Source organism: Maylandia zebra, linkage group LG20 (assembly GCF_041146795.1).
Source record: "Maylandia zebra isolate NMK-2024a linkage group LG20, Mzebra_GT3a, whole genome shotgun sequence".
Taxonomy (NCBI): domain Eukaryota; kingdom Metazoa; phylum Chordata; class Actinopteri; order Cichliformes; family Cichlidae; genus Maylandia; species Maylandia zebra.
In genome coordinates this window covers 11846388-11865148 of record NC_135186.1, presented here as the reverse complement: position 1 = coordinate 11865148, position 18761 = coordinate 11846388, and the positions used below count along the sequence as shown (strand labels likewise).

Below are 18761 nucleotides of genomic sequence, written 5' to 3'. Positions count from 1 at the left end.
TCATGATTTAACCTGCTTTATCCCCACAGTAACCCCCCCGCCCCCCAACCCTAACACACACACACACACACACACACACACACACACACACACACGCCTGCCTTGTGTTCTACTTCTCCCCCAGACACTGCTGCTCCTCTGTTTCTGACTCTGCACCATTTCTGCTCACAACATGCCGCTTGTTACATTTCCAAAATGAGCCTAAGGTTAAAACTTGTTTTGGGGTGTCATTTGGATTACTTGTTTAGGCTACAGTGGAAAGTGTGGAAATTCAGAAAACGTCGAAACTTCTGCAAAATAGTGATAATATTCTACTGGTGGAAATAATAAAGGCCAGTGGTTTCAAAGACTAGTTCTGGTGTGGCATGACATCTGTACCATGGCTCATTGAGCTCACTGAGTAAACATCCTGTTTGATGTATTATTTGAAAGCATCTGCTCTTATTGTCTCCATGGTAAAAGTTTCAAGTTGCTATATAGAATACAGAAATGAGAGGTGGACCTTGCAAGTATGCAAACCATCAAATCAAAGGAAATATATAACTGTCATATCCCAGCCTGCAGCTCAAATATGTATATCCAGATTTCCTGTATCCCTCAAGTATAGTCTGTATTGCCAACCTAGGTACCAGAGAAACAACAAACTGACAGGAAAATGTGTCATAAAAACCAAGTAATCACTCCAGGGAAGGGTGGCTGTTTCAGCACCATGGACAGCAATCATCCCAAATAAAGTAGTGAAACAGACTGAACTGTTGTACAGTATTCCAATTTTCTATGCATGCCCAAATAAAATCTAAAATACAAATACTGTAAGAAAATAATCACTAACCACTGTACTCATACCCTTTGTCTCTGGTGGAGCAGATTTTAAAAACATCTGCTGTTGTCACCCACAGGCACACTCCTGCTAGTGTTACTTCATTTCAACCTCGCCCCTCGTGAAGAAACTGCAGCCAAGATGGGCACCAGTGTAGTAGGCTCTAATTAAAATCTACAGGGGGTAGAATGGGGGTAATGTAAACATTTAACTGTTTAAAAAAAAAAAAGGACTTGAAGCCTGAATGGTCATGATTATGAGTGCAGCTTCAAACATGAAGCTGAATGCAAATTTACTAAAACTGAAAAATATTTAAGTGGCCATCCCATCCATTGTCAGACAAGTAAATCAACCTTCAACTGGATTAAAATAAAAGGACACAACTATAATGATAATATAATAAAGCTCCCGATTTTGTACCAGTGGATGCTGTGGTGATCAAGTTTAAATTCAACAAACTACAAAGACGAAGAAGTGGTGGCTTGTGGGTCATAGCCATGGTTTGCAGATGTTATCTATACAAACAGCCATGTCATGTCAAAAAAGCCTTTGAGCAAGGCAGTGAAGCTGACAGAGATGGTATGCTCTCTAAAAGACTTCTTCTCTTGGCTCCTGGTGGAGGCGGTCACACTTTCTCCTTCTCCCTCTCCCTTATCTTTCCTGCTTGGCTTCTCATGTCTTTTGTATAGTCTTGCTTATTCTCTAACCCTAAGAGAGTCTCCCAGACTTGTTCTCTAAAAACCTAAAGAAGAATTGTGGATTTGATCAACTGGTCCCTTAACGAAACCGACAACTCCTAGGCTTGGGAGAGCCTGATTGTCCTGCGGAGACGTTTGCTGCTGGATACTCGATTTTCGGTTGCGTCGTGTGTCTGGCAACACTCTCGATGATTCAATTCAATTCAATTCAATTTTATTTATATAGCGCCAAATCACAACAAAAGTCGCCTCAAGGCGCTTCATAGGTACAGAGAAAAACCCAACAATCATATGACCCCCTATGAGCAAGCACTTTGGCGACAGTGGGAAGGAAAAACTCCCTTTTAACAGGAAGAAACCTCCGGCAGAACCAGGCTCAGGGAGGGGCGGCCATCTGCTGCGACCGGTTGGGGTGAGAGAAGGAAGACAGGATAAAAGACATGCTGTGGAAGAGAGACAGAGGTTAATAACAGATATGATTCAATGCAGAGAGGTCTGTTAATACAACGATGGAGATTGAACGACATCTACCAATTCGGAACCACAATAACAGAGTTCTGGCTGATTGGAGCTGGCTCGGACCTGGCTTTTTATCTGGCTCGGACCTGGCTTTTTATCTGGTAAAAGGAAATTTGAGCACATTACTCCGGTTCTGGCCTCCCTGCACTGGCGCCCAATTGAATTTAGGATTCATTTTAAAGTTCTTTTATTGGTTTTTAAATCTTTAAATGGTCTGGCACCTGCGTATCTGTCTGATTTGCTGAAGCCCTATGTCCCCACTCGTTCGCTCCGGTCAGCTGAGCAGCTGTTGCTCTCAGTCACCAAATCACGGTTGAAACTGAGAGGAGACCGAGCGTTCTCTATCATGGCTCCTAAGCTTTGGAATAATCTTCCTCTTCACATTAGGCAATCGACATCAGTGATGGTTTTTAAATCCGGATTGAAAACGCATTTTTATTCACTGGCTTTTGATTCAGTGGTTGACTGACTTGTATTTTATTGTTTTCGCTATGTTTATTATTTTATCGTATTTATTATTCTTATGGTATCTATTATGTTTCTGTTGGTCAGCACTTTAGTCAGCCTTGTGTGTTTTTAAAGTGCTATATAAATAAACGATGATGATGATGATGGCTTATCGAAGAACAAGAAGCGGCTACAGCTGTTCAAAATCCCACAAGTCTGGCCGACATGATAGATGATGAGCAGGGCTGTGAGTACTCAGACTGTGTTTTTGAACGCAATATGGACAAGATCTTGGAGAAGCTCATGGCTCTGCTATATGGATAAGATCTTGAAGAAGAACAACGGGAATTGAGAGACCTGGTGACCAGTGATGGACATTAGACCAACTGTAAAATTGGATTCAGTTTGTTCGCACCATCCAAAACAGCTACCATCTTCATCTCATGCGGCCCCCCTGGCGCCAGCTGGATGCTCAAGGCAAAAGCTGACGGGAATAACAAATTCTCCCTTAGCTAACAAGACTGTGTTGTGACTCTCTCCCTCCTCATTCAAGGCCACCCGCGTCGACCGAAGACTGTTGACTTTTGCTTAACTGGGTGAAGGGACACTTTCTCTCGGTTGAACACGGAACACACACACACATACGCATGTACACTGACACAGACCTACACTCACCCCCCACCCCCTCCAAACCCCTTCGATGCTTATGTCTTCTATGTTGTGAGATATGCTGATTCATGTCCTATGTGCTGAGGTGTTTTTCTTTCTTTTCTCAAACTGATCTCCCTGTTGGAGCTCAGTCTGGGGGGAGTTATTTTTTCTCCTCGTCTTTCCTCATGTTGTGCATTTTCCATTGTTATACCTCTCCTACCTGACTTCCCCATGTGATGTTGTAATGTATGTATGGTCGAAGGGTAAGATGGCGCTGGCAAAGGTCGGCAGCCTTAACCCAACAAATTAATAAAGATTATCTTATCTTATCTTATCTTAGTCATAAATGTAAAATTGTGAAGTCAGCTAAAAATGGCCTTTTTTTCACATGATGTTCTGATATCAACTCAAAAATAGAAACTCTTATCATAAAACATGATGTGCCTTGCTGACACACACACACACACACACACACACACACACACACACACACACACACACACACACACACACACACACTGCTCGTGCACATACAGTACAGAGTTGTTGTCCTTTGAGTCAAACGTGGCTGACGGCTCCTATGTTTCACTCAGGTAACGGGCGCTGAGTGCTGCACACGTACAAGCACGCGGATAGCCTGTAGGCCATTACATCTGTTCACACAATGCCAGCACTTACCCATGATAACCCCCACACACACAGAGCCGTATGGCTCCTTTATGTTTTTTCTTGTCTCGTTTTTTGGAAATAAAAAAAGTTTTATGCAGTTTTATCTCTTGAGATTATTTTCTTTATCTGTGTCTGTTTTTGTTGATGTTGTTTTTCTTAACGTTGCAAACATCCTGTTTATTACTTTTCAGCCCACTCCGCCTTATATTCATCAACTGCATGGAGTCATTAAAATGAGTAGGTTGTGAGTAGCCTTAGAAGACATTAAGAAGGCGGAAGGTGGTGAATTTAAAGACCACGAGATAGATAGAAAGAAAGAGAGATATATACTGGAGTCTTGTCATTTTTTTTCCTTGTTGTTTGTTTACTTTGTTTAAATGAAGAAAATTTGCTGCTACTGCAAGCCTTTTTAATCGCATTTACGGTTTGGCCCATTTCTCCTTCCGTACGTTTTGACGTACACGGATATACGTACGCGGAACCTCAGTTGTAAACAAAAACGGACAATCACAACTTTCCTATTCTGAGCTAGAACATAATAAAAACAAAAACTGGTTATCTCGTCAATCAGAGTTTTTTTAAAGGTAAGTGTCAGCACGTCAACTATGTTAAGTTACTCGGTGTGTCATGATGTAGTGATAAAGACAAGAGGTGATTTGTTATGTAATCTCTCCAGCTGTTGAGTACTCTGCACCTAGCCGCTAATGCTAGCTAACAGCTAAGCTGTTGCCGAAAACGCTTCGTTTGAGCTAAGTAGATAGCGAGTGACTCCGTACCCACTTAAGTTTCTAAGTGTTTATTAGTTAGCTTCCATACTGCTGACTAATTGGCTACATTTAAGAAAGCAAAGTAAAATGATTTAGCTTCAGTACAAACAAAGGAAGTAAAAAAAAACTATTGGACGTTTATATCTAAAACGCACCACGTTTTAGACGTGGTGCGTTTTCTCTAAAGTGTATCACGGCTTATGTTTACAGGCCAAGAAAAATAAACAATTATATAAAATTAAAAAAAAATACAAAGCCGGGTTAGGGGATATCCTTCAAAGAAAAATCCAGAAAGTTTCGAAATTGGAATTGTTAATTTTCAAGAAAAAACAAAATATTATTTGGCAGAATTAAAGTCACAAAACGTCATAAATTACCTGAGATAATACTGACAGATATATATATATATATATATATATATATATTAAAGAAATGAAAATAAAAAGTTTATGCTGCCTTTTTGAAGTAAAGGTACACTACTGTGAAAATGTCTTGAGCCACCCCTCATTTCTTTCTATTTTGCTTTCATACAGTCAGACTGTCTGAAAGTTTGTCAGTCACATAACAGAACCGATAGATTTTGGTCCCAAACATATTGCCGCACTGTAAAAGCATACGTCAATAGGAAAACACATAGGGGAACACTATTAATCATGGACTGGCCTCCCCAGAGCCCAGACCTGGACATTATTGAAGCAGTGTGGGATCACAAACCCCAAAGAAGAGCTTTGAATGTCCTTCAAGAAACTATATATATATATAAAATCTAGAATGATCTAATATGCCGTCTGGTTGAAATATTTAAAAAATCTACTATTTCTCTGTCATTAAAAAAAGAAAGTTACAGACGTGTGGTAGTCTTTCATGAAGCGCCTGCTCGCTGCCACAGGGAGACGCACTGTGGTGTTGTAGGCCTGCAGACACGAGTGCAGTCAACATGTCGAGGAAACAGACGCACAAATCTTTGCGGAGCAATAAAAAGAGTGAATTGGAGCGCAAGAGGGATGAAAGGGCAGTGCGCCGGGCCATCGCAAAAGACCGCAAGAACCGCCCTCAGGATGGCGATGAAGGTGCAGAGTTTGTCAGTTTCTCCAATCAGCTGCAAGCACTGGGGCTCAAGCTGAGAGAAGTCCCTGGAGATGGGTAAGAGCCAGAATATCAGACCTGCTCTCTCTGTGTGGTCCTGCTTAAACTGATTTCTCATTTATTTCAAAGTGATCAAAATATTATGTGAACTTATTATGTGAACATGTGAACACCAGTGTTGAGTCTGTAGGTTGCATTAGCTTATTGCTGTATTAAAAATAGTTTTGACTCAGAGGGAATCGTGTCTAGTTAATGAGGCTTAGTATCACAATGTAGGTAAATAGGAGATTGTTCATATCCTATAACTTGGCCCACCACATCCCATATGGTGATATCTTAAAAAACAGTTCTGGCTTTAGATCGGAGCACCTGGATTTGTTTTTAATTTTTTTGGATGCAGTTTTTAAAAGAGCTTAAATGTATTTAATCTGTTCTAAAAATGCCCTGTCTTTATCCTTTACATAATCAGTTATGAGGGCTCAAAAATGCTTGGAAAAAAATAAGGCTGAGCAGCTCTCTTTGATTTAAAAATTCGAACAACTTTTAACTTCATTTTGGTAAAGATTGTATATTAAACCCTTCAACCACAGGCAGTCATTTGTCATTTCCTTTTGTTCTTTAGGAATTGTCTGTTCAGAGCTCTAGGCGACCAGTTAGAGGGTCACTCCCGGGGCCACCTGCGTCTTCGCCAGGAAACTGTTGATTATATGACATCCCATCGACAAGACTTTGAGCCCTTTGTTGAGGATGACGTTCCCTTTGCACAGCACTGTAAGAAAAAAACAAGCAAGCGGGTAACATTGGCTACATATGCCAAGAAAACAATGTGATTAGCTAGACTTACTCTAACTTGCAATCCACAATCTATAACGGTACCTACGCTATATTGCTAAAAGTATTTGCCTTCACACCTATACAAACTTGACTGACATCCCACTCTTAATCCATAGTGTTTAAAATGGTGTCAGCACATCCTTTACAGCTGTAACAGCTTCAACTCTTCTGGGAAGAGTTTAGAAGTGTTTATGGCAGTTTTTGACCATTCTTCCAGAAGTACATTTGTCAGGTCAGACACTGATGTTGGACGAGAAGGCCTGGCTCACAGTCTCCACTCTAATTCATCCCAGAGGTTTTCTGTTGAGTTGAGATCAGGACTCTGTACAGGCCAGTCAAGTTCTTTCAACCCAAACTTGGAAGAGAAACTTGGAAGAAAGAAAACACATGGCAAGGTCCACGTCTGTGTGCACTTTGCTTTATGCATTGTTATATAGTCACGATGGAACATCCCCAAATTGTTCCCACAAAGTTTGTCCAAAATATCTTGGTATGCTGAATCATTAAGAGTTCCCTTCACTGTAAGTAAAGAGCCAAGCCCAACTTCTGAAAAACAACTCCACACCATAACCCCCCCGCCAACAAACGTTACACTTGTCGTAATGCAGTCAGACAAATACCGTTCTGATGGTAACTGCCAAACCCAGACTCATCCACCAAATTTCCAGATGGAGAAGTGTGATTCGTCACTCCAGAGAACTGTTTCCAATGCTTCACAGTCCAGTGATGGCTCAATTTACACCACTTAATCCAACACTGTGTATTGTGCTTGAATCCAGCTGCTCTGCCATGAAGGCCCATTCCATGAAGCGCTCTACACATGGTTCTTGAGCTAATCTGAAGGCCACATGAAGTTTGGAGGTCTGTAGTGCTTGACTCTGCAGGAAATTGGCAACCTCTGTGCACTATGCACCTCAGCATCCGCCGACTGTGGAATATTTAGTAGCGAGGAAATTTCACGATTGGACTTGTTACACAGGTCCTATCACGGTACCACACTGAAATTTACTGAGTACCTGAGAGCAACCCATTCTTTCACAAATCTTTGTAAAAGCAGTCTGCATGTCTTCATGCTTGAATATTATACCCTGTGGCCATGGAAGTGATTGAAACAACTGAATTCCATGATTTCAGTAGGTGAGGGAATATTTTTGGCAATATAGTTGCACAGACAGACAGCTGAGTTCAGTGGGATGCAGTTTTGACCAGAAACTTTGCAGTGACCTCTGGTGGTTATTGCTTCTGAGTGACAGATGTATGTAAGTGGCCTGTGGGAGGGACGGGGTGTCACAAAATAAATATACGATCTCTTAGTTTACTTTTTTTTTAGTGTAAAAATGTGGAAATAGTAATATATACAATAGGACAGCTTTAGTCATTTTAACAGACAGACTTTAAGAGTCATGTGTTGAAAGTTCAAGAGAGCAGTTGTGGCAGTAACAACTCTGTGCTTCTTTTCCTTGCAGTGGCCAATCTTTCTCAGCCTGGTACTTTTGCTGGAAACGATGCCATTGTGGCGTTTGCTCGCAGTCAACAGGTGAAAGTGGTTATCCATCAGCTCAACACTCCACTGTGGGAGGTAGGAGCAGACACTTTCAAATTATGTCTCCTGATCTTGTGCGCTAATATAATTTGTTATATGATGTCTCTGTGGCACACCACGCTGTTTATATGTTGTGTTTTTGTTGCAGATCAACGGTTCAGAGAAGCAGGTGTGCCGAGAGCTGCACATTGCCTACCGCTATGGAGACCATTATGACAGCGTGAGACGGATAGGAGACAACTCTGAGAGTCCTGCTCAGCTCCGCATAGAGGTGTGGTGTCCTACCAGACCAGTACTTAAAGAACAGTTAGCTCTCATCTAGCATGCGTCTTTATATGTCAACACTGCACCCAATGAGCCGTCTTCTACTAGATTTTTTCTGATGTTTTTCTTATCATTGTTGTTCCCAGAATATGCAGAATTCACATGGACAGCAGCGTGAGTTTGGGGACGGTCAGAGAGACAGGCACAAAAAGTCTTCTCCTTCAGCGTCAGAGGAGGACAACGTGATCCTGAGCTCCATCAAGAATCGAGGGATCCAGGGTTAGAAGTTACATTTAAATTATTAGCTGTTGGAACAAGTAGACTTCTGTGAGGGAAAGCAACATAATCATCAGAATCATGAATGCTTTGGATTTTTTTTCACAGCTAGTTGTGTTGATCACATAAACATCCCAGCATTGAACTAAGACTCTTAATATGACACTAACAGAAACAGATCTGATTGTATTTGCATGTTTATATCTTTTTTGCCTCAGGTGATGAGGAAAACTTACTCCAACTGAGTGCAGCGACAATCAACGCCGAGTGGCTTGTTGGCTCTGCGGTGGGCCAGTCCTGCCAGGGCCAGTGTGCCTCTGGATCCTGTTCAGCCTGCAGAGCTGCAGCCGCTCACTGCAGTGATCCCATCCAGACAGCAGAGGGCAGCAACGTTCAAAAATCCAAGGTTGTGGACACAAATTTCCTGCTAATTATTTGCATTATAAAGGAGCCTGTCTAGCTAAATCAATATTTTATACTTCACATTATACATGAAATTGATTCACATTGGTGTTCCTAACTTGTGAAATATCTTTTTGCAGCATTGGTCATGCTTTAGCAGTTTTAAACTTTACTCAATGAGGATAACTGACTTTTTCTTTTTTTTTCGCTCACCCCTAGGTCTCCAACAAGCAGAGGAAAGATCAGCAGCGGCTCGAGAAAAAGAAGCGTCAGGAGGAGCGGCATCGACAGAAGTTCCTCCAGAGTAAAGGAAGCCAGGACCAGAACCAAAACCTGCCAGACGCTGTTACTTTAGTACCAGCTCTGAACACTCTCAGCATATAGACTGGAGCATGGCCAAAAATACCTTCTGCTACTCTTGCTACCGGTGGCTGTCCACAAAGTTTTGCACATAGTCAAAATTTCAGTCACATTGGATAACTTTTCCTAAGGAGAACCCTCTAGCATCTTTGCAAAGAGTTTAACGGTGCCTGCAAACTGGTGTGTGTGTGTGTGAGAGATGGGCGAATGTTGTAAGAGACAAGCGAAAACGCATGAGTATCAGTATTTCTGTTGGGATTTTTCTTTAGTTCCATCCATTCCAGGTGTTGGTGTATGTAGAAGCTGCTCATATGTGGTTTAAGCACTACGTTATCTAGCTCCTTTCTATGCTGGACATCGGGCTTTTCATGACTACAGACAATCTTGCACAGCCAGGCTTTTTGATTTGCCACAGACTTGAATTTATTCTGATGTTCGTTCTGTCTGTGATCGAAGAATAAATTCAGTATTGGGGGGGTGGGGCAGACGAAAGGATTGTTATACACAGTGTGTGTGTGAGGAACGTGGCAATAAATAATAATAAATCAGATTTACCTTTTTTTTATTCCTTTGTGAACCCAGTAGTACGCTATGTACTATCCAGGGTGACGAGCTGTTTAAATTAAAGGTTTATGAGTCAAAGTAAGTTCCTGACATTTTCATTAAGTAATGTGTTTAAAGGTAGTATTGAATTTCTTTTTTTTTTTTTTTAAATTAATATGGCATTAAGAGAAATGATTACATCATTTTAACAGACAAAGGAAGGATGCTGACAGCTGCTCCCTTATTCACCACAGCGGGTAGAAAATGTGCTGCACTTATACATCACCTTTCTACTCTGAGCTTTTTACTACAAGCGTAGTTTTTCTCTTTACTTTGTGTAACCCTCACACGGGTGCATCAGAGGACACAGGGGGTCCAATATCTTCCTGAGGGACGCCTCAACATTTGTCTCTCCTCCAAGAAGCATACTGAAGATTGTTTGCTTCTTAACAAAATGTGTAAACCACTACACTGTGAAGCCTTTACAGAAGCTTCTCGATATTATAAAGAAAATGCAGAATTCCTGTATTTAATTTGGTTTCTTGACATTTTCCCACCCCGTGTCACTGTCAAGGATCCCACTAATTTGTGCATAGTGCTGTAATTTAGTTAGCCAACAACAGTCTGTCACCGGATATTTGTGCACTTAGGTGTAATAAATGATCTTGCACTCAGTAAAGCTGCTGCCAATAAACGAGTCTAGTATACAGGGACATGCACGTGTTGATATGTTATTATGGATACTAACTAGCCTAATCTCATGTTTAATATTCCTTCAACCTTGTGTACACTGACTGTTTAAAAAGGGAAGCTATTAAATTACTTCCTGTCATGAACTCAAGTATTCCCTGAGAGCCTAAAGGTCAGATTTAGACTGCATTTGTTTCTGTTTCAGCTTTTTTCTATTACCTGTGTGATATTGGTGAGTGGAGATCCCCTTAAAATTGTCATCTGAGGCAGACAGCTCAACTCACCTGATGTTCTTCTGTTTGTGAGCGGCAGCCAATCAGATGGAAGCTGATTTAACAGGAGAAGTGCTAAAGCTACTAGCTTCAGCTGAACAGTACATGAACTGAAAGACTGAACTGTAAGAGTATTGTGTAAAAGAGCACACCAAGGCCCCCTTGTAGGAAGATATAGCTAACCAAGGCTGCTGTGCCTCACAGGAAAGAAGAAACTGGTGTGTTTTATGATTTTAAATTAGAATAAAATATAATGGATATCAGACCAAGTTTAAAAAAGAAAGGGAAATATTAAGAGTTCAATCAAATTCACACTACAATATAAGAAAAGTTCAATTTATTAAAACCGCTTTAAAAAATTACATTAATTGAAGTCATGCTGGAGCTCATAAAGATGAGTCTGGCTTCAAACAACAAACTATGTACATTTTTCCAAACACACTGTTGAGCTGGAAGAGAGCTTGAAGAATCAGGTCGATGTAAACTTCCGAAATGAGCTCATGTGACAAAACACTAAACGCTAATGCTATAATATCATTAGCATTTACAGCCAACAGACTAAATAATGTCACATGTGATATTTCATCTGCCTGTCCTACCAAACCACGTGAGGCAACAAAAGCCGTTTTATTGTGTTCGACTTTCCGTTTGTGAAAAGATGATGTATTGTGTCGTGTTTTTACACTGGAATAAGGTGTACAGTGGTAAACTGTGTGCTGCAAATTGAGATTCATGGGCGCATTTGGAACGCGGCAAAAAAACTTCAGTCCTAAGGTTGCTTCTTAGTCCTGTTAGCCTCACAAGCCAAGATGGAATCCGACCGCGGGATCAGTAGCTCCTAAAAGTCCTGTCGGATGTTCTCCTTGTTTTCGTCTCCCTGCTGTTGCCGGAGTTGAGCGACTTCGTTTTCCAGCTGAACGATTGCCCGCTCGATCTCATAGTTCTTACTGACGAGTGACACCCAGCTGTTGAGGGCACAAATACAGATGTTAAAACAGACGGAAAACTTCTGTGCGTCAATGATACAAACGTAAACTCTTCCAACAACATACTTAGACTCCAGCTCTCTGAGTTTGGCTCCTGCTGCCAACTGATCATTCTTACGCTGCCAGTTCAAATCCTGAATTTGCTTCCTGTGTGGCAGAACAAACACACCAACAGATAAATATTAAAACACATTAAACACCGTGTTTTGGAGCAAAAGGTTTGAGGCAATGAACTCACCTGAATTTGTGAAGTTCCTTTTGTGCCATCTCGATCATGAAGGCCAAGTTGCTGAAGAAAAAAAAAAAATCAAACACGACACGTGTTAGCAGTATTTCCCCACAGACATCAACACTGTGCAGACTGGATCTGGAGACTGTACGCACTCGTTGTAGGCCTTCCATGCGTTGGTTCCATAATGCGACATGAGCTCCAGGTTCTCGATACGGACCGCCTGGTGCTCCAGCTGGGCCATCGAGTTGTTCACACACTCCTGCCACGCTGTAATGTCATTCTTCTGTCCTGATGAGGGCGCCGGCAACTCATACCTCAATGAGGAAAACATTTATTAAAATACTGGTGATCACCAGTGCTACTCCTCTGCCTAGTAGACACGCCGATGGCATCAACTTTAAAATCCTACATCGCTGGGTTCTTCAATTATCGCTCTCACAAGGTTTTCAGAAAACTTGACCTCTGAACTTGAGGTTGCGGTCACCGAGAACTCATGAGATTTTTAGTAGATGCACCTATGATAGCGTCTGTAGCTGCTATGTTGCTTTCTTTCTTTAGTTATTGCATTAACAAACTTAGTGATGATAATACCCCAACAGCCTTTTACAGCAGAGGGTTAAACTTTAACGTGTGAAACAAACAGAAATGAAGGCAAAAAATAAAAAATAAAAAAAAATAGCAGAAAAATACTAAGTTACATCTGAGTGAAGTTGCCCCCCCCACCTTCTTCAAAACCAACAAAAGTGGTATCAAACGTTTGTGCTACTAAAATTTTTGTTTGTGCCGCTATCATTTTAAAGATATTAAAGAAAATTTAAAGGCCAGAAGGTCAACCAGCCCCCCCCACATTACCCAAATCAGACAAAATTGATGGCACTGCAAGACTGCTTTTCCACCAGAGACTGGGAGATCTTTAAAAAGGCTGCCACACACGACAACACCACAGACTTTCAGGAATATACTGAAACTGTCATTGCCTACATCCCAAAATGCATCGATGATGTCACAGAGACCAGAGCTATCACTGTCCGGGCCAATCAGAAACCATGGCTCACAGGTGAGGTCCAAGGCTCCTAAGGTTGAGAAATGCAGCCTTCAGAGCCGAGGATTAGGTGAGCCTAAGAACAGCAAGGGCAAACCTGTCACGTGGCATCAGAGATGAAAAGGCAGTAATCCAGGAGGATTTTGCAAAGCTTCAGCGATAGCAGAGAAACTCAGAGGCAGTGACAAGGAATACAAACCATCACAGACTACAAGCCCACTCTGCAGACCGTGGTGATACAATCCCCAGACAGTGTGTGGAGATCTCTTGCCAAAATCAATACAAGCAAAGCTCCAGGTCCTGATAACATCCTTGGACGAGCACTGACGGACTATGCTGTGGAACTCACAAAGGTCTTCACAGACATCTTGAACACATCATTAGGGTCAGGCTGTCGTTCCCACATGTATTGAAGCCTCCACCATCATTACTGTACCAAAGAAGTCATCTACCTCCTGACCTTAGATGACCTCTAGAAACTTTTATTAATATCTTTGAAATGATAGTGGCACAAACAAACATTTTTGCAACACAAACCAGCACAAACATGTGACACCACTTTTGCTGGATTTGAAGAAGGTGGGGGGCCAACTTCACTCACATCTGTTACTACCCCGTTTTCCAAAGATTTTGGAATACTATCAACAACGTACATTAAAAAAAAAAACAACAACAACAACAAAAGCTGAGTTAACCGACCTGTCTGAAAATGTGGAAATCATTTAAGTGCTACATAAAATGTTGAATTTCTTTTTCTTTTAATGTGGTGCCAGAATCATGTATGATACGGCATGTGACTTGAACAGTTGTGTAATTAAAGAAGGGGAGGGATACAGCTACTACTGGAAAAGCAAGTCAAGTTGTATAAAAACAGTTTTTTCACAAGAATCTATGAAATCCTGTGAAAAACTAAGTACATCCATCATGCTTGCATATGAATTATGACTGTATCATGCCACTCAAATGTAATTTAGTAACTACTCATCAGCACCTGTGAGCACCTCTATAAGAGCTGAAGTTTTGACCGTTTGTTAAAACGATGCTACAATCCTAGATTAGCATGTTAAATGTTAAAGTTTATGACAGTAAAATTAGAAAAAGTTGCATTTGAACAAACCAAAACACTTCTGTAACAAAGGAAAAACCAAACACAGCACATCAGCACAAGTGCCTCACATCAACTATCAAGCACGGTGGATTTGTGCTTGTTTTGCAGCCACAGGGCCTGGGCAGCTTGCAGTCACTGAGTTGACCATGAACCCTCTGTATACGAAAATATTCTTAAGTCAAATGTGACCAACAGCTGAAGCTTTGGACAAAAACTCACAGGACTGCACAACAGCAGATCAACAATTTAAGGACCATATTTTGCATCATCCTTGACAAACTTTAAATGAATGGTTGTGATCTTTGGGCCCCGAGACTACACTGCATTAAAAACACAACTTTACAGTGTAAATCAGTGAATGGGTGAACAGCCTAGAAAGAACTTAGAAGCAGTGTAGTAGGTTGACTATATGAATGCATCTCTCTTCCTCTGTGGCAAATAAGCAAAAAGCTCAACTTGCAGCTAAGCTACCATCAGGCTCTTACAGCTGGCAGGATTTACCTCTTCATACTCAGGAGTTCCATCGGCTGCCGAGCTGCCAACCGCTCAAATTCATTCCTCATTATTTCTGTCTGAAGGGGGTGAGAACAAAGAAGAAGCACCATTATTTCCTTGTCAGCAGCTGAAACCACTAAGAAGGTTTTAAACTTCTGATGAGTTCATCACCTCAAAAGCAGAGAAATCAGGAGTAGGCAGGTAACTCAGGTAGTTTTTTGTAGGTCGGTATCTTCTGGTCTCTTCTTCGACCAACGCTGCTGCCTGAAGGAAGAAACACGATTCGTGTTTGGCACGGGGAATATTTTGCAGCCACTGGGAAATTCACTTGAAATGAATTGCATTAGAGTTGCACAATTCACTTCTTGTTATTCGACAACTGAAACTCTTTGAGGTGTAGCCTTTTAATTAGGAATTCATCAGTTTTGAAACTGTGGGGTAATACTTATTGGTTAAAAGGTACACTTCTCTTTTTTTCATACACATGGAAAAATGAATCAGACCCTTAGAGAACATAACTTCTGATAACAGACTAGTGGAAAATCAAACATTCCCATTGCTGCCATATTCAAATATTCTACTGCAACAATATGTACAGGATTTGATGTCCCTTTTGAGTGTTATCCAAATGTTTGTCTTGTTGATCTAAAGACAGATGCAATCTTATTCTTGAGCATGAAGGAGATCAATGACTGGACAAGTACAGTCATTGAGTCATTGAGCTGCAAGTTGAGAAAAATATGAGAAGAAAGATAAATGTTGCTGTAAAACTGTACTAGTCTAATGGACTCCGACTTACAGCAAATCAAGAAAACATTAAATACTGCTCACATACTAAGAGAATCAAATCCAAACATATGCAATAGATAGATACCTTCATATTTTTGTAAGATTTAAGAAAAATCTTTAAGTGCTGAATGAGTAACTGTTTTTTGCCAAATGGTGTTGCACACAATGCCGTGGGAGTGTCAGAGTGCTTTTCTGTTGTCAGCTCTCCTGTTATGGCACTGCTCTTACTACAGACTGTACAGGGAGTGCAGAATTATTAGGCAAATTAGTATTTTGTCCACATCATCCTCTTCATGCATGTTGTCTTACTCCAAGCTGTATAGGCTCGAAAGCCTACTACCAATTAAGCATATTAGGTGATGTGCATGTCTGTAATGAGAAGGGGTGTGGTCTAATGACATCAACACCCTATATCAGGTGTGCATAATTATTAGGCAACATCCTTTCCTTTGGCAAAATGGGTCAAAAGAAGGACTTGACAGGCTCAGAAAAGTCAAAAATAGTGAGATATCTTGCAGAGGGATGCAGCAGTCTCAAAATTGAACAATCAAGCGTTTCATTCAAAATAGTCAAGGAGCGTGTGGAAAAACCAAGGTGCAAAATAACTGCCCATGAACTGAGAAAAGTCAAGCGTGCAGCTGCCAAGATGCCACTTGCCACCAGTTTGGCCATATTTCAGAGCTGCAACATCACTGGAGTGCCCAAAAGCACAAGGTGTGCAATACTCAGAGACATGGCCAAGGTAAGAAAGGCTGAAAGACGACCACCACTGAACAAGACACACAAGCTGAAACGTCAAGATGGGGCCAAGAAATATCTCAAGACTGATTTTTCCAAGGTTTTATGGACTGATGAAATGAGAGTGAGTCTTGATGGGCCAGATGGATGGGCCCGTGGCTGGATTGGTAAAGGGCAGAGAGCTCCAGTCCGACTCAGACGCCAGCAAGGTGGAGGTGGAGTACTGGTTTGGGCTGGTATCATCAAAGATGAGCTTGTGGGGCCTTTTCGGGTTGAGGATGGAGTCAAGCTCAACTCCCAGTCCTACTGCCAGTTTCTGGAAGACACCTTCTTCAAGCAGTGGTACAGGAAGAAGTCTGCATCCTTCAAGAAAAACATGATTTTCATGCAGGACAATGCTCCATTACACGCGTCCAAGTACTCCACAGCGTGGCTGGCAAGAAAGGGTATAAAAGAAGAAAAACTAATGACATGGCCTCCTTGTTCACCTGATCTGAACCCCATTGAGAACCTGTGGTCCATCATCAAATGGGAGATTTACAAGGAGGGAAAACAGTACACCTCTCTGAACAGTGTCTGGGAGGCTGTGGTTGCTGCTGCACGCAATGTTGATGGTGAACAGATCAAAACACTGACAGAATCCATGGATGGCAGGCTTTTGAGTGTCCTTGCAAAGAAAGGTGGCTATATTGGTTGCTGATTTGTTTTTGTTTTGTTTTTGAATGTCAGAAATGTATATTTGTGAATGTGGAGATGTTATATTGGTTTCACTGGTAAAAATAAATAATTGAAATGGGTATATATTTGTTTTTTGTTAAGTTGCCTAATAATTATGCACAGTAATAGTCACCTGCACACACAGATATCCCCTAAAATAGCTAAAACTAAAACCAAACTAAAAACTACTTCCAAAAACATTCAGCTTTGATATTAATGAGTTTTTTGGGTTCATTGAGAACATGGTTGTTGTTCAATAATAAAATTATTCCTCAAAAATACAACTTGCCTAATAATTCTGCACTCCCTGTAGAGCTGCATGACACAAACAGCAGTAATCTGTGCACCTTAGATGTGATGAGAGCCAATGGAGGATCCAGGGGAAATGTCTTGATCAGGGAAGTGTTTAGTAGTGACCACGAAGAAATTATTGAAAACACTGACACCAATATATATTAGGCTTTGTGAAGATCCTTCAAAAGTTTTCTTTGGACACGGGCTGCTTTCTCACTTGTTTTCAGTGAGAAAACCCAACTTAAATTGTATGTTTAAATACTTTGTCACCAGCAGCCTCTTACGATAACATCTAATTTTTTCCCCCATTTCTTTTGTTAAATCTACAAAATAAAAAGAAATTAAAAGAAAAACCCCGAAGGAATTCATAAAATATTGTTTTGGGTCAACAAGTTGATTGCCAAAGAGCTGTTAAATGGAGATTTGGTATTTCTCTGCCTGTTCTGAAATTTGAAGAAATTGAACAAAACAAGAAGTGGCAGACCTAAGAACTATCTAGTGAGTCTGAAAGTCATGTCTTTAAGAAATTAGAAAAATATAGCAAAGACCTGACACCGGACCTGAGAGATACATCTGGGCCATCACTTGACCAATCTACTGTTCACTTCATGAGAAATTATCTCAGTCGAAGGGTGGCTGTCAAGAACCGATTCTTAAAAATGGGAAAAGGGAAAAACTATTCAATTAATCGACACATCTATTTCGCTTTTTTATAACATAAAATATATAAAAAATGGGTTTTTCAAGACTTCATTTAATCTATATAATAAAGACACTGTCCTGACACGAGTCTGGTTAACAGAGCAAATGAACCAGCTTCAGATATCAAACTTACAGTGTCCGCTGAAACATTGCAGTGTGCCATGTAGCATGGTTAGCTAACACGCTGTGTTCGAACTGCCCGCTTACTCACCGCTTCTCTCACACCTGCCGCATCGTAACCTTGGTCGAAATACGGCAGAGCATCTACAAACACTTCTCCAGCTACTGAAGCCGTCCCGGCCATTTTTAATCAGTCTATATATCGTTCAGTTGTTGAACTGTCTCGCTTTCTGCTAAATAAACTCAAAATCCAAGTGTCCCCTTTCTTCTTCTTTAATTTCGCGTCTTCTTCGAATTGGCACTTTAGCGCCACCGCATGGTATGGAGTGTTTATCTTGATGTTTCTTCTTTGAAGCGTGCCATGAATTCATAGTTAAATGTGCAATAAAACATTAATTAGTAAATCACGTTTTCAATGTCCTCTTTTTATTTTGTCATTAACAAAGTAATTCATTATTTGATCAATCGATAGGGATTAAAAATACATATTTCTACAAACTATTAATCCATTATGAAATATCTCAACCTGAAAAGGGGTTTAAAGAAAAATATATGAAATGCTTGTTAAAACATAATTTAAAAAGTAGCCTGAAATTAAAAATTTAAAAACAGATTTTCAAAATAGTTGAAAAAAAATACGATTTAATAAGAGAAATGGGTAAATGGAGTTAAAAAACTTTTCTGACATTTAAAATGA

General features: G+C 40.7%; 2 protein-coding genes across 3 annotated transcripts; one reads left to right on the top strand and one right to left on the bottom strand.

The window, feature by feature from the left end:
* The first annotated feature begins 4260 nt into the window (after positions 1-4260).
* otud3 (OTU deubiquitinase 3) lies at positions 4261-10592 on the top strand. Of its 2 annotated transcripts, none has more exons than XM_004575404.3 (8): positions 4261-4388; positions 5409-5714; positions 6280-6428; positions 7958-8070; positions 8183-8305; positions 8445-8577; positions 8793-8980; positions 9196-10592. In XM_004575404.3, the coding sequence occupies exons 2-8, from the start codon at positions 5509-5511 to the stop codon at positions 9358-9360; spliced, it is 1077 nt and encodes a 358-aa protein (XP_004575461.1). In that variant the 5' UTR covers positions 4261-4388; positions 5409-5508; the 3' UTR covers positions 9361-10592. The 2 variants fall into 2 exon arrangements, with proteins under 2 accessions (XP_004575461.1, XP_004575462.1); XM_004575405.3 differs by having other exon boundaries at positions 4267-4388; positions 5461-5714.
* Positions 10593-11163: 571 nt separating this feature from the next.
* On the bottom strand, positions 11164-18373 carry bcas2 (BCAS2 pre-mRNA processing factor). Its single transcript, XM_024806478.2, has 7 exons — positions 18156-18373; positions 14876-14968; positions 14711-14781; positions 12212-12373; positions 12066-12116; positions 11894-11974; positions 11164-11806 (listed from the first exon to the last, which is right to left on the bottom strand). Exons 1-7 carry the CDS (start codon positions 18246-18248, stop codon positions 11680-11682), a joined length of 678 nt encoding a protein of 225 aa, XP_024662246.2. The 5' UTR covers positions 18249-18373; the 3' UTR covers positions 11164-11679.
* Positions 18374-18761: the final 388 nt, after the last annotated feature.

Coding starts and splice junctions, on each gene's coding strand:
- bcas2 (XM_024806478.2), bottom strand. CDS start 18,248: ATGGCCGGGACGGCTTCAGTAGCTGGAGAAGTGTTTGTAGATGCTCTG. Junction 14,969..18,155: donor CGGCAGGTGTGAGAGAAGCG/GTGAGTAAGCGG, acceptor TTCTTCCTTCAG/GCAGCAGCGTTGGTCGAAGA. Junction 14,782..14,875: donor CTGATTTCTCTGCTTTTGAG/GTGATGAACTCA, acceptor CACCCCCTTCAG/ACAGAAATAATGAGGAATGA.
- otud3 (XM_004575404.3), top strand. CDS start 5,509: ATGTCGAGGAAACAGACGCACAAATCTTTGCGGAGCAATAAAAAGAGT. Junction 6,429..7,957: donor CGTTCCCTTTGCACAGCACT/GTAAGAAAAAAA, acceptor TTTTCCTTGCAG/TGGCCAATCTTTCTCAGCCT. Junction 8,981..9,195: donor GCAACGTTCAAAAATCCAAG/GTTGTGGACACA, acceptor GCTCACCCCTAG/GTCTCCAACAAGCAGAGGAA.